The sequence below is a fragment of the Vicugna pacos genome, chromosome 31 (assembly GCF_048564905.1).
Source record: "Vicugna pacos chromosome 31, VicPac4, whole genome shotgun sequence".
Taxonomy (NCBI): Eukaryota; Metazoa; Chordata; class Mammalia; order Artiodactyla; family Camelidae; genus Vicugna; species Vicugna pacos.
Genome location: NC_133017.1, coordinates 17,673,448 through 17,686,970, shown reverse-complemented (window position 1 = coordinate 17,686,970; position 13,523 = coordinate 17,673,448). Strand labels below are relative to the sequence as shown.

General features: G+C 49.2%; 1 protein-coding gene across 1 annotated transcript in view; it reads left to right on the top strand.

Moving 5' to 3' along the window:
* Nucleotides 1–13,523, top strand: part of EPHX2 (epoxide hydrolase 2) — a 49,673-nt gene that overhangs the window by 17,505 nt on the left and 18,645 nt on the right. Inside the window, exons 7-12 of the mRNA XM_006203204.4 lie at nucleotides 87–182; nucleotides 701–779; nucleotides 3,444–3,478; nucleotides 5,605–5,631; nucleotides 7,803–7,888; nucleotides 8,897–9,008. Coding sequence (XP_006203266.2) covers nucleotides 87–182; nucleotides 701–779; nucleotides 3,444–3,478; nucleotides 5,605–5,631; nucleotides 7,803–7,888; nucleotides 8,897–9,008 — 435 coding nt within the window. The remainder of the gene's footprint in view (nucleotides 1–86; nucleotides 183–700; nucleotides 780–3,443; nucleotides 3,479–5,604; nucleotides 5,632–7,802; nucleotides 7,889–8,896; nucleotides 9,009–13,523) is intronic.

The window sequence follows — 13,523 nt, the reverse complement described above, 5'->3', positions numbered from 1 at the left end:
ATGGCCCGGGGAGGGGTCTGCAGAAGAGATGCCTGCCTCGCAGCCTGGCACTGCAGTTACTCCCCGCTCACCCCTCTCTTCCACAGCCTGGGGTGCGCTTGCACTTCGTGGAGCTGGGCTCCGGCCCGGCCGTGTGTCTCTGCCATGGGTTTCCTGAGAGCTGGTTCTCTTGGCGGTACCAGGTAAGGGACGTGGGGGAAAGGTACACCCTGCGCAGGGTGAGGGGAGAGAAGAGTTGAGATGCGTGACCCAGTCTGGATGTCACTGAGAAGCTGCCACCTTACCGTGGAGCATCATCTAAGTTATGTCCATGACACCTGAGAATATGTTGGGGCCGGAGGTCGCCTGTGAGCTCAGAGCTGTGCTAGTCCGTGTGCCACCAATGCAGACTTCCTCAGGATCCTTTATGCCACCTGCTGGGAAATCTCTGTAATGAACGGAGAAATAGGCAAGATCTTCGCTAGGAAAGGTGCTGTCCTAGGTATGGCATTAGATGCAGTGCACAAGCCCTACCACCGTCCACAGCAGCCCTGTCTCAGCGGGCTCATTCCAGCCCCACGGTGAGGATACCAGCTAGTGTCCTGTGGCACTTTGAATTGAGCCATTTTCCAGAACAGGGGGGCAGAAGGAAGCGAAGACCGAGTGTCAGCAGGAGACTGATGAGACCACTTGGAGCGGGTCTGAATTGTTTGTTTTCTAGATCCCTGCCCTGGCCCAGGCGGGCTTCCGGGTCCTAGCCGTGGACATGAAAGGCTACGGAGAGTCATCTAGCCCTGCTGGTGCGTGAGCTGTCTTATAGTGTCCTGTGCTGGTCATGCCTTCTGACTGTCTGAGCTCTCCAACTGCGCCGTCTACCCCTGGTCCCGGGTCGGAGCAGGCAGCCCTGCGAGGGGGCCTGACTTTGCCCCTCCCCTCCTTTCCCCTCCCCTGCATGTCCCGTGTCTCTGCGCTTTGGTCCTCAGATATCTCTGCTCCTCATACTCTGAATGAATAAAGCCAATGGCCTGTGCCCCAAGGATGTCTCCTGCTAGTCAGTGAGAATGGGGGGTGGAGGAGGTACCATCCAGCTCCAGACCTTTTTTCGTCTTGCAGAACTGGAACTCTGTTCCCATTAAACAGTGACTCCCCAGTCCCCCTCTCCTCTGTCCCAGCGGCACCCTTCTGCTGGGTGACTCTATACAGCTGACTAGTCTAGGTATCTGATGTAAGTGGGGCACGCGGCATTTATCGTTTTGTGACTGGCTTATTTCACTTGGCATGTCTTCAAGGTTCATCCATATTTAGTATGTATCACAATTTCCTTCCTTTTTAAGGATGAATGATAGTCCACTGTGTGTGTGTGAGACAGTGTGTCTATCCATTCATCTATTGATGGGCCCTTGCGTTGCCTTCACCTTTTGGCTCTGGTGAACAGTGCTGCTGTGAACATGGATGTGCAAGTATGTTCGAATCCCTTCTGTCAATTCTCTGGGATCTATACCCAGAATTGGAGTTGCTGGATCATATGGTAATTTATAGGCCAGATTCTTAACCCAGTGTCTCTGGATCCTGGTGAGAGTCTATCCAAGGATGGGTGTCGGGGGTCTGTGAACCCTGAGACCACATGTGGATTTATGAGCATTTTCCTTGGGAAGAGCAGAGCCCGTTGTTTTGGTCAGTTTCAGAGGGATCCCCAGCCCCAGACCTTTAAGAACCCCAGGCAGAGGCAGGAATGGGAAGCAGCCAGGTGTGCACAGAGTCCCTGGTTCCTCCGGTGTCAGCGATGCTGTTGGCAGCAGTGGCTTAGGGAGCCAGGCCAGCAGCCCCGCGCCCTTTCTGAGCTGCTTCCAGCACACTCACATCAAGCCTGCTGTGTCCAGTGTGAAGCCAGCTGATGTGGGCTGTGGCTCTCGGTCACTCAGGTGGCCACCGCCAGGCCACTCAGTCTGTCATAGTAGGGCTGTGCTTCCACGGCTGTTTCCTAAATGTCATGGTGTCGACTCAGGGCCACTTACTGCCTCTTGAACGACGTGGAGGCATTTTAGACAAGAGGAAGGGCTTCAGTGCAAATATTCAGGAAAGGCATCTGAAGTTCTTTTTTAATTTAATTATTAAAATGTTTATTTGTATTAATCTGTACTGCAATCTTCCCTGAATTCCCTAGGCATACCTTAGTAATACAATTTATTGTTCAAACCAAAACACTACTGCAAGTAAAATAGAAACTGTTAGTGATAAACTAAAACTGTCCTGGGCAAACTGGGACTTACAGTCGTACCCTAATTATAACTCTTTTTTTTTTAAGAAAAATATAATTTACATGTTAACTATTGTTGAAGAGTATATTTAACATTAATTCTAAAGCCAAGGGCAGTGATTTGGAATGCTTGTATTTACATTTCAGATCATTTGTGTATAAATTTCAGATCATTAGGCAACAGATTTTAAGTAATAAATTATTTTCCCTTAAAATATTTCCTAACTTCCCTTGTTGCTACTTATCAGTCTGGTGCCATTCTGACCCACAAGCTTTTCTATGTTACCTTTTTTCCCTCTTACTCTTGTCACTTTTAGAATCTTTATCTGTCCTGTTCTAAAATGCTATGATACTGTGCTATGATTCGGGTCTTTTTCCATCTACTTTGCTGGGTACATTTAACTTTCAGTTCTAGGAAATTTTCTTGGATTATTCCTTTGATAATTTTTTCTTTTGTTTTTCTTCCTTTTTTTTTTTTTTTTTTGCTTTTGGGAATTGCTATTATTGGTAAAATGCCCATACCACCAGAAGTGCTCTACAGTTTCAGTGGGATCCCTGCCAAAATCCCAATGGTATTTTTTACAGAAATAGAAAAAACAATTCTGTGATTCACATGGATTCACAAAAGACCACCAACAGTCAAAGGGATCTTAGGAAAGAGCAAAGCTGGAGGACTCATACATCCTGATTTCAAAATGCATTACAAAGCTATAGTAATCAAAACAGTGTGGTATTGGTATAAAGACAGACATAGAGACCAATGGAATAAAGAGCCCAGAAATGAACCCTTGTGTATATGGTCAGATGACCTTCAACAATGGTGACAGGACCATTTAAAGGGGAAAGGACAGTATCTTCAACAAATAGTGTTGGGAAACCTAAATATCCATATGCAAAATAATGAAATTGGACCCTCATCTTACAGCATACACAAGAATCAACTCAAAATGGATTAAAGACTTAAACTTAAGAACTGACATTAAAATTCCTATAAGAAAACATAGTGGGAAAGCTTCACAGCATTGATCTTGGCAATAATTTCATGGATAAGACACCAAAAGCACAGGCAACAATAACAAAAGTAAATAAGCATCAATCTAAGCATTTAATAAGGTGAATTTTTTTGGCAAAGGGGCCCTTTTAGTTTGTTGGTAATTTTCAATCATGCAAATTAAATTAAATGTGTTTCTTTTACTTTTAATTGCAGAAATAGAAGAATATTCCATGGAAGTGTTATGCAAGGTAAGAAGGACCTTTGGATAACATCTGTAGCATCTTTTCCATCCTTATATTTTCACTGATGTAAGATACAAGTGTGGATATTCTTTTAAATCCTAGGAAAGAAGGATTTCACAGCATTCGGGTAAAAATTCTTTCAGAAAGTTGAAATATTTCAAAATAATAGCCAACATATACTGTATATCAAGTACTTTTATAAGTAGTTGATGGAAGAGAAAATTGAGTCACGGGGAGGTCAAGTAATTACCGGAGGTCCACGGCATGTAGACCTGCATTAGCCCCCCTGTCCCTCCTCTTAACTCCACTGAAAATTTTTAAAAATCACTTTATTTTGGTAAAGACTTTGGTTAGACCTAGGGAGCGTGTGGATTGGTGACTGCAGTGGCATTCCTATCCTAAGACAGGCATGAGCACCTTCGGGGAGGGGAACTGTCATCTCAGAGCTTGCAGGGGAACCCAGTGCACGAAGCCCTGGCAGTGTATGCAGAATTGGAGGCAAAGGCATCCGTGAGAATGTTCCTGGGAAAAGACCCATGGTTTCCATCAGATCCTTGGAGAGGTCTGAGAAGACTGTGGTTGGGGGAGAGCGGTGAGGGAGTATCAAGACATCCTGTCCTCTCCTCTCTCTTACAAAATTAAAGTTCCTGCGATCAGGGGTTTTGTCTATTTTGTTCATTGCTGCATCCCTAGTGCTTGCAGTATCTGACTCCCAGCAGGCTCTGCGTGAGTGCTAATTGTGATGATAGATGTTGAAAGAGGGGAGCTTACTGGGTTGGCGATGGTGATGGAGGTATTTGGGAGGGAAGAGATGGACTTGCAGGTGCTTCCTGCTGTCAGAATGAGGGGCCCTTGACATGCCCAGATGTGATCCCACTTCTCTTGCCTGGCCCTGCGGCAGAGTGCCCTTAGTGAGCTTTCCAACGGACAGTTTGCCAGGTAGGCCCCTGGGAATGTCTGTGGACCCTGGCCCTGCTTTCTGGAAATGATTTCCCCAGGACCAGAGGTCTTTCCAGGAGCTGTGAGCATGAGGCTGTTTCTTGTTCAAATCAAAATGGTCCCAGAAGCAGTATGAGATGCTGGCTGCCTTGGAATATGTGACCTTGATCCCACTTTGGCCTGTAAGTGGCCTCTCTGGAAGCTGCTGAAAAGTACAGCTGGGCAAGGTTGCTCTGCAAACAGCAGCCGGTGCCCGGGCAAGTCTCAGGGGCCAGTTTGAGAACTGCGAAGTTAAAGGAACGATAATGAAAGTGGAAAGACGAATAAAACTTCAGTGCTGAGGGAGTGGTGTGGACACAACATCACCTGGGTGTCCCTAGAAGGAGAAGGTGAAGGGGTCTCTGCATTTATTTCAGTCCCCACATTCCTCCTTAATTACTTCTTTCACTGATGGGGGACTCAGGTCATCACCCCAATCCCTGTAGCTGGACCACGATTCTGTACCCCTCACCCCTTAGAGACCCTGCTACATCGGACAGTCTGTTGGCTCCTCATCAGGAACCTCATGTCTTCCCCTGTCTCCTGCTAGGGAAGAAGCCATGATTTCTGTCTTATAAAGGAGATGGCCGGGTTGGGAATGTGTACTAATATACCCTGAGTAATTTGCTATGCGTGTTGGGAGTCTGCCTGGTTAGGAGAGGATGCTGGCAGGGGATGGGAGATTATTCAGAAACTAGGGTGAAATGATGGGACGTGGTGTTAGTTCGCTGGGGCTGCAGTAAGAAAGCACCATTGACTGGCTTAAACAACAGACATTTCTCTCTCAGCATCCTGGAGGCTGAAAGTCTGAGGTTAAGGTGTCAGCAGGGTTTCATCTGAAGCTTGTAGAGGACCGTCTGCTACCTTTGTCTTCTCATGGTCCTCGTATGTGTCTGTGTCCAAATCTTCTGTTCTTATGTTGGATTAGGGGCCACTCTAATGACCCCCCTGTAACTTAATCCCCTCTTGAATGACTCTATCTCCAAATACAGTCACTTTCTGAAGTACCAGGGGTTAGGGCCTCAGCATACGAATTTGTGGGGTGGAGAGACACAATTCAGACTGTAACAAAGGCAAACACAGTCATTCTAATCTTGAAGCAGCTGAGGTAGATGGACACATTTCTGATTTTTTTTGTGTGTTTTCTTTCTTAGGACATGGTAACCTTCCTGGATAAACTGGTAAGTCACTATTTAGAACTGATCTCTTTGGAGAATTCTGTTTGGGACTGGGCAATTAGAGAACAGACTTAACCTTTGAAGGTGTGAGCTGTTGGAGCCCTGGAGGCCTGAGCAGGGAAAGGCAGGCTTTGGGGCAGTGGGAGGAGGGGTGGTTGGTCAGGAGGAAACACAAAGACAGAGAAGGTTTGGAGAATATAGAGATGAGTTTGTTTTGGGTTCTGTTGCATGAAAAGCATCTTCTAGGGAATAGGTTATCTCTGTTGGCTTTGAACCATGGTGGAGAACCTTAGCGCCAGGTTAAGACGTTTGGGAACTACCCCATAGGCTGATAGTTCACAACTTTTTAAAACGTCCATCCCTTTTGAAATACCTGAAATCTAATGGCTTCATTTAACATTGTTTGGAGTGTCAAACCCAATGAAAGTAATCAACAGGGTCATCTGAGAACGTGCTTCTGCCGAGCACCCACACGCTCCTGAGACTGTGACTCAGGAAGGCCCTCCTCCCATCCTCCATCAGGTCACGTGGCAGAATGGAGACTCCGCGGCCTGGTCGGGGGACTGAGGGGGAGGAGGGCTGGGCCAGAACACTGACAGTGCAGGGGGAGCTAAGAGAGGACCTCAAAGCAGCGGGATATATCACCTGTTGATTGGATGTGAGTGTTGAGAGAAGATTCTGAGATGACAGAAGTTCCAGATCGACAGCAAGGCCTGGTGTAGGAAACGAGGTGAAGGTGTCATGTCCCCACCTTCTGCACAATCTCAGTCACATGGGACTGGCTTTGGAACTTTTGAGTCTGATGGAGGACAGCAAAGAGCTTGTAGCTCAGTGTGGCCGCCCCAGTCCTGACTTTATCTAGAAGATTTCCAGCTGGCTGGGAATGTCTCTTACTCAGTTTGTTGTAAAGGAGTCTCAGTGGTTGCTGGCCGGCTGGGTCAGGTGTCCATCCCTGGTCATGACCGGGACACATAGAAGGAGGTTGGGCCAGCCTGTGTGACCTGGATGACCAGATGAGGTGGTCGTTGAAGCCACTGGAGTAGACGAGGTCCCCAAATGCAGGCCTGAAGGCTGAGCCGTGGGGTGGTCCCATGTGAGAGGTAGAGAGGGAATAGAGCTCAGGGAGGAAGAAGAGTCTGGAAAGCACAGTGTCACAGAAGCCCAGGGAAGAATGTTTCAAGGAAACGCCTGGTGCTGCAGAACTGTCAGAGGAGTGAGAACCAAGAGGGGGGAAAATGATTATTTGTGATGAATAGCCTTTGAAAGGCGAGTTTCAGTGGACTCGGGGTAGCAGGGAAGAAGCCAGGCTGGAGGGCCTCAAGAAGGTCGTTCGGGAGGCAACTGGTGTAGACCATTGTGAGACACAGGACAGCACAAAAGGAGACAGGATGAGGGCAGAGAGCTGAGTCAAGGGCCCACTTGTCCAGATGGTAGTGGGGCCAGGGAAGATCTGAAGGCCCTAATGTGGTCAGCTCGGGGGACAGATGAGAGAGCCCGATGTCAGGTTGGGAGACCTGGGTCTGAATGGTGGCTCCACCCTTTACTGTCCGTGCAGACTTGGGCAAGTCACCTAACTGCCATGAGCCTGTCTTCCTGCTTGTAAAATGTGTATCAGAAAGTTACTGGAAGGTTCCAGATAACGGATGTAAGCACGAAGCACAGGGCCTGGGACACAGTCGTTCCTTCCTGAAAGGGAGCAATTGCCATTCATTGTTACGGCAGCAGAGGAGAGGAAGGCGTGGATGGCAACAGGGAGATAAAAGGTGCTTCTGAGGCTTTGAGGGAGAGAAGGTCCCAAAGGGATGGGAATAGAATAATACCACTCAATGAAAGATGAACATGGGAAAGGAGGTAAGTCATAGTAACTAGGACAAAAGGGAGGAAGAGAGGTGAAACCAGTTTTGACCTGAGGGAAGGTAGTGGGGGGAGGGAACTCGTGGGCAGCGTCCTCAGTCTTCTAAGAAAATTTAAAAGGCTAGTCATTTGTGCGGAGGGTCTGGGGGCTTGTGTGCGGGAAGGGGGCTTCAAGATGGCAGCCGCTGGGAGCGGAGGCGTCCCCAGGAAGTGAAGGAAGGAAGGGGCTGATGACTGAGGGTGGGGCCTCGGGCTCTAAGCACCCCTCCCCCACCCCCCAGAAACCTGCCCACACCCGGCCCCTGTCTTTGTCCTCCTAGGGCATCTCTCAAGCCGTGTTCATCGGCCACGACTGGGGAGGCGCGCTGGTGTGGAACATGGCCCTCTTCTACCCTGAGAGGGTGAGGTAAGGAGGCCCCGGGCATCACTGCTTTGGGAACACTGGATGTGGATTCCCATGAGCATCCTTCCTCAGATCTTGAATTCCAGCATACTTCTCAAAAACGACAGGTTATCTGGGAGGGTCACACCTACACTTCTTCGCTTGTTGACGCGTCAGGAGGGAGGGCTTATGAGCTCCTGTCTTAGGCGCAAGGCCCAGTCACCAGGACGAAGAGCTCCTGTGTAGCCGGTGGCAGTGAGGCGGGGTGAGGGTGGACTTGGAGGGGAGCGGGTGGGGCAGCAGCGGGTGTCAGCTTCATAGAGCTGACTACCAGGAGAGACTGCAGCCCTGACCAGAGTCAGCAAACACGGCTTTCACATTTGCCCTGAACTGCCCAGTGACAGATCACTTCACCCGTTAGGCCTTGGTTTCTTCAACTGCAAAGTGGTAACGATAACTCCTGCTGACCATTTAGCCAGCCAAACGCTGGACAGACGTCGGGCTAGAATGGCATTTCACCATCACCGTCACATCACCGGTTATCATTCTCAGAATGGCCCCAGTGGGAGCTTTCAGATGATGGGTTTTGAATCTGGGAATCAGGGGGTCTTTGTGGCCACACCTCATCTGAGCTGGCAACTGCAGTTAAGCCACTGTGAGCCTCAGATCTTAGCAAATTAATGAAAACATCATCCCTAGCAGCCATCTCTGCTTCCCTAAGAGAACGATGAGTGTGTTGTTAAAACCAGAGAAAGATGGCTGGGTGCATGTATTCCAGTCAAGGCTGATACACATGTCGTGTGTGTGTGTGTGTGTCTTTGTCTAAGGCAAGTAGAGAAGAAATGCTGCAGTTCAGTGGGAAACAAACCACGGTGCTGCAAGCCAGGAAGTGTGGTCTCTGATGCATGTGAGATCTTGCATTTCGTGCTTTCCCGCTCTGAGCTTAGGTTTTGACACATACGGTCCTTTCTGGTCCTTGCAGACTAGAGTCTACTTATGGGGTCTGTGTCTCAGTGCCTCTTCTTTCTGCAGGGCAGTGGCCAGTTTGAATACCCCCTTCAGGCCAGCAAATCCCAAGCTGTCTGTGATGGAGCTCATCAAAGCCAACCCCGTTTACGATTACCAGCTCTACTTCCAGGAACCGGTAGGTTTGGGGCCCTGCGAGCAATGATCCCAGCAAGATTTCCATTCCGCTTTCCCCTCCCTCTCTCCTTCTCCCCGTTGGTCTAATTTAGCTCTGTGCCCTTGAATATTCTGTGGCATCGCTGGGAAATGAGTTCAGAGGGGCTCAGGTGAAGCCGACCCCAGAGCTCGGCCAGTTCTTCCCAGACGATGGTGCATTTCCTTGTGTGTGTTTGGGGTGGTGAGGGGGACGAGAGGATGGGGATGGTACGTGGGGCTCTCTTGCTTCTCCAAGGTTGTGATGTGGGAGACTTAGCACTGGTTTGGAGCTGCCTCCTGTTCGTTCTCTAACTGAAAGGCTGGTGAAACCTACCTCTTGTTGGTGACGGCTCCTGGCACCTGCCAGGGACCTGCCACCTCTGCTTACCAAGGAGTGACAGAGCAGCAGAGCCTAAGAGCCCTGCACCAGCCCCCTCCCTCCAGCGTCCTTTGAGAGATGTTGGAGGTTTCTGGGTATCACCCATGTGCCACAAGCCCAAGATGCCTTTCAGAAGTGCCCCCTGGAGTTTGGGTGCTGGGTGCTGGGTGTGGCTGCTGCCTGTCACTGGATTCGCTGACAGCAGCATCAAGAGTCGGCATCGTCTGACCCGACTGCCCCCGACCTGGCAGCCGTCTTCATCGATGGGGGGCACCTGCTGTTCCCCCATCTGTTTGGGGGCTCTGAACCCCAATGCCCAGCTATGTCTGGGTAATTCCAAAGAGGATAAAAAATGTTTCCTAACACTCCAAAGAGAGAAGAATGGATGGAATTAATTAACAAAGAACTCGGGAGCATCTCTCGTCACACCCTTGCCCGTCTGCTTCTCCTGGGAGGTACCATTTCCAGCGAGGGTCACAACCGTTTCCAGTTTTGATTTGGCGAGTAACTTTTCTCTAAGAACATTTTAAATTAATAAAATGGAGCCTTGAAAGAGGAACTTTGATGGAAGCAATAACCTGGCTCATTCAGTTAAGACCCCAGAAGCCTCAGCAGCATCATAAAAAGATGCCTGAGTGTCACACTTCCCCGGAGGCCAGGGCCCCGCCGCCACAGCCCGGAGCCTGGGAGCTTGTGAGCTTCCATGGCTTGAACTGCATCATAATGTCTTTAATTAGTTTGAAGTAACCTTGGTCTTGAGAGATAAAGATGATTTAGACGATGTATGAGTCAGCTAAGGGCTGCCATAACAAAGTGCCACAGATAGGGGGCGCTTAGACAGCAGAAGTTTTATCTCACTGCTCTAGAGGTGGGAAGTCCGAGATCACGGTGTCTGCACAGCTGGTTTCTTCTAGCGCTGCTCTGCTTGGTTTGTGGACGGCCCCGTTCTCACTATCTTCTGTACGTGTGTCTCTGTCCAGATGTCCTCTTCTTACGAGGACACAGTCATGCTCGATCAGGCCCACTCTAATGACCTCATTTTACTTTAAAGACCTTGCCTCCAAACACAGTCGCATCCTGAGGTCCTGGGTTGAGAACTTCATCGGAATTTGGGGGACACACAGTTCAGCCCATAACAGATGGCGACTGTGAGGGTGAAGGGTGGGGACTGTGAGACACTGACCTGTTGGGAGTGAGACCTGGGCTTGTGGAACAGGCAGGAGGAGGCTCTTGTGAGAGGCCTGGAAAGCAGCCGAGTTTGTAGTCGATGCCGGAAGTAGTAAAGAATCGTAGTAGGTTCAGCGCCCCATCATAGATGGCTCCTGAAAATTCTTTCAGCTGGACTAGAAGTCGGAATCCCAGGCTAGGGCGTGATGCACCGCCTGCCACCTTTTCCCAGCAATTTGCATCACCCAAGTGCATCTCACGCTGGAGGAGTATGTGGTGATGGGGAGAGAAACGAGGTGGTGGTTCTGGGTTCTTGAGTGGCAGCTACATCAGCCTTTAGGAATTGGGAAGGGAACCACCCCTACGGAAGAGCGTGGAGATCCTATTTGGGTCCCTCTCACCTCTTATCTGACCCTTTTTCAGTCTCTGGCTCTGCTCGGCCCCCACCCCCTCCCTCTGCCCAGAAGACCACACCAGGCTCCTCCATCACTTCAGATGCCTCACCTCCACCTTCTTCCCCGGCCCATTCCCCACGCCCTGGGCACGGGGTTAGGACAGGCTCTTCACACTCTGGCCCCATGGCTGGGGCACCCTGTGGAGCATCTGGAGGGAGAGGAGGGTTTCATGCCCACTGCTTTCTCTTCCACCTCTTTTTCCATTTTCTCTTTCTTATCCTTTTGAGTTGGACATTCATGAGAAGGCTCGTATCTACTGTGAAACAGAGATGCCCGTTAAGTGGGTGAGGGCTTGAGCATGACAAGGGTGTGTAAATGTGAGAGATGTTTTGACTAGTGTGTCTCATGAAGAATCAATTCATCTCGCAAATCCCTGGGCACTGTCTGTCATGTGCCAGTGTCAGGGGGTCATCGAGAGATGAGTAGCAACCTCTGAGGGCTTAAACAAGTCTTGGGGAGACAGACAGGTAACCAGTCCCTGGGGAAAAAGGCAGCAGAAAGGACTGTAATGGAGGTACAGCTCACTCTCGGAGCCCACAAGAAAACATAGTTAATTTTTAGCAAAGGAGAGGGCATTTGAACTGGACCCAGGCGTGCGAGTAGGATTTGGGTGGATGGGTGTGAGACAGAAGGGGCTGCCAGTCTCAGGGGAAAAATGACTCAGAATGCCTTCGAAACTCCTTAATTCAGGGATCAATGTCATGGAGACAGGAGCAAGAGTGCCTAACCAAAGATCCTTAAGCCGAAACTTAGAAGGTCTGGAACATCTGGAAATTACCCACAGAGTTTAATTCGTGCATTCCTGGGACTCCCAGGAAGAGTCCCTCGCTTTCATCAGAACCTTCCCAATTCAGTAAAAGCTAAGAGAGGCTGCACTGGATGGCCCTGGAGTTTCAGGTGAGGTACAGGGACGGGCAGCAGCATCAGTGTCTCCTGGGAGTTTGCTACAAGTGCAGACTCACGGCCCCCCTTTGCGATCCGCCCAACAAGCGTATGCTTTTTAACGAGGTCCCCCAGGCAGCCCCTGTGCACATCACCTCCCAGCTCTGACAGCTGCCTCCTGTGACGCTCAGCCTGTTTCTGTGATTCTCTAGCCCGATGATCCTCAAACGTCAGCATGCTCAGAGTCACCTGGAAGGCTAGTTACAACACAGAGCGCTGGACACCAGCCCCGGAGGTCCGGCTCAGTAGGTTTTGTTGGGTCCAAAGGATTCACATTTCTTTGGTGGTGCTGTTGCTACTGGTCCTGGAGCCACACCTTGTGAAGCACAACTGTAGCCCCAGGAGGCGGGAAATCCAGCCATTTCCCAGGTAGTGGTGGGCAGACAGCCATCCTTCTCGGTGAACCAGAGACCTCTGCGCAGCTGGCTCCAGTCCAGGGTGGCTGGAATGGATGGCGCAGGGCACAGACCGTCTTGCTGAGTTTCCCTTTATTCCAGTGATCCTCAGATTTTCTGACCCCAGGCCCCCTCTGCACTCTTCAAAAATGATTAGGGAACCTCAAAGAGCTTTAGTTAATGTAGGTTGTCTCTCTTGGTGTTAACCATTCTCGATATTGAAATTTAAAAGTTAATTCACGTAAAAAAGTAATGTGCCCATGTCGATATAAGTAACATTTTAATTTTTTTAAATCTTTATTTTCCTTAAAGATTTAGTGAGAATTGTAGCATTGTTTTACATTTTTCCAACCTCTTTTATGTCTGGCTTAATACAGACAGACGGACCCTCCTATCTACTTCTGCATTCAGTCTGTTGGGATGGCACGTGGTGTGGGAGCCTCTGGAAAACTCCATAGCATGCTTATGAGAACAAAGAGGATAGATAATATGTCAGCATTGTTACGAAAGTGTTTTGTCATGGATCCCGTGAAAGGACCTCAGGATCCCCCAATGGTCTGCAGACAATACTTTAAGAATTACTGCTTTTTATTTTTTAAGTTGTTTTAATTATAGGAGATAGAAAAAGGGAAGTAATAGTTTCACTGTCTATTGTTTTGCTCAAACTCCATGTAGGGTATTTATCAACAGAATTCAGCTCATTGAAAACTGTTTTTCTTTATTACGTTCAAAATGATGCTAAAATACATATGATGCAAAACTTACCGTCTTAACCAATTAAGGGTACCGTTTGGTGGCATTAAGTACATTCACATTGCTGTGCAGCCATCCCCGCCCGCCATCCATGCCTAAAACTCTTTTCATCTTGCAGAACTGAAACTCTGTCCCCATCAAACACTAACTCCGCATTCTCCTCTCCCCCAGCCCCTGGCAGCCACCCTCTACCTTCCGTCTCTGTGAACTGACTGCTCTAGCGACCTCATATAAATGGAATCATACAGTCTTTGTCCTTTTGTGTCTGGCTTATTTCACTTAGCAGAATGCCCTCCAGGCTTGTCCACGTTGTAGTCTGTGTCAGAATGCCCTGCCTTTTTAAGGCTGAATCCTGTGCCATCGTATGTGCGGACACCACTTTGTGCATCCGTCCATCCCTCGATGGA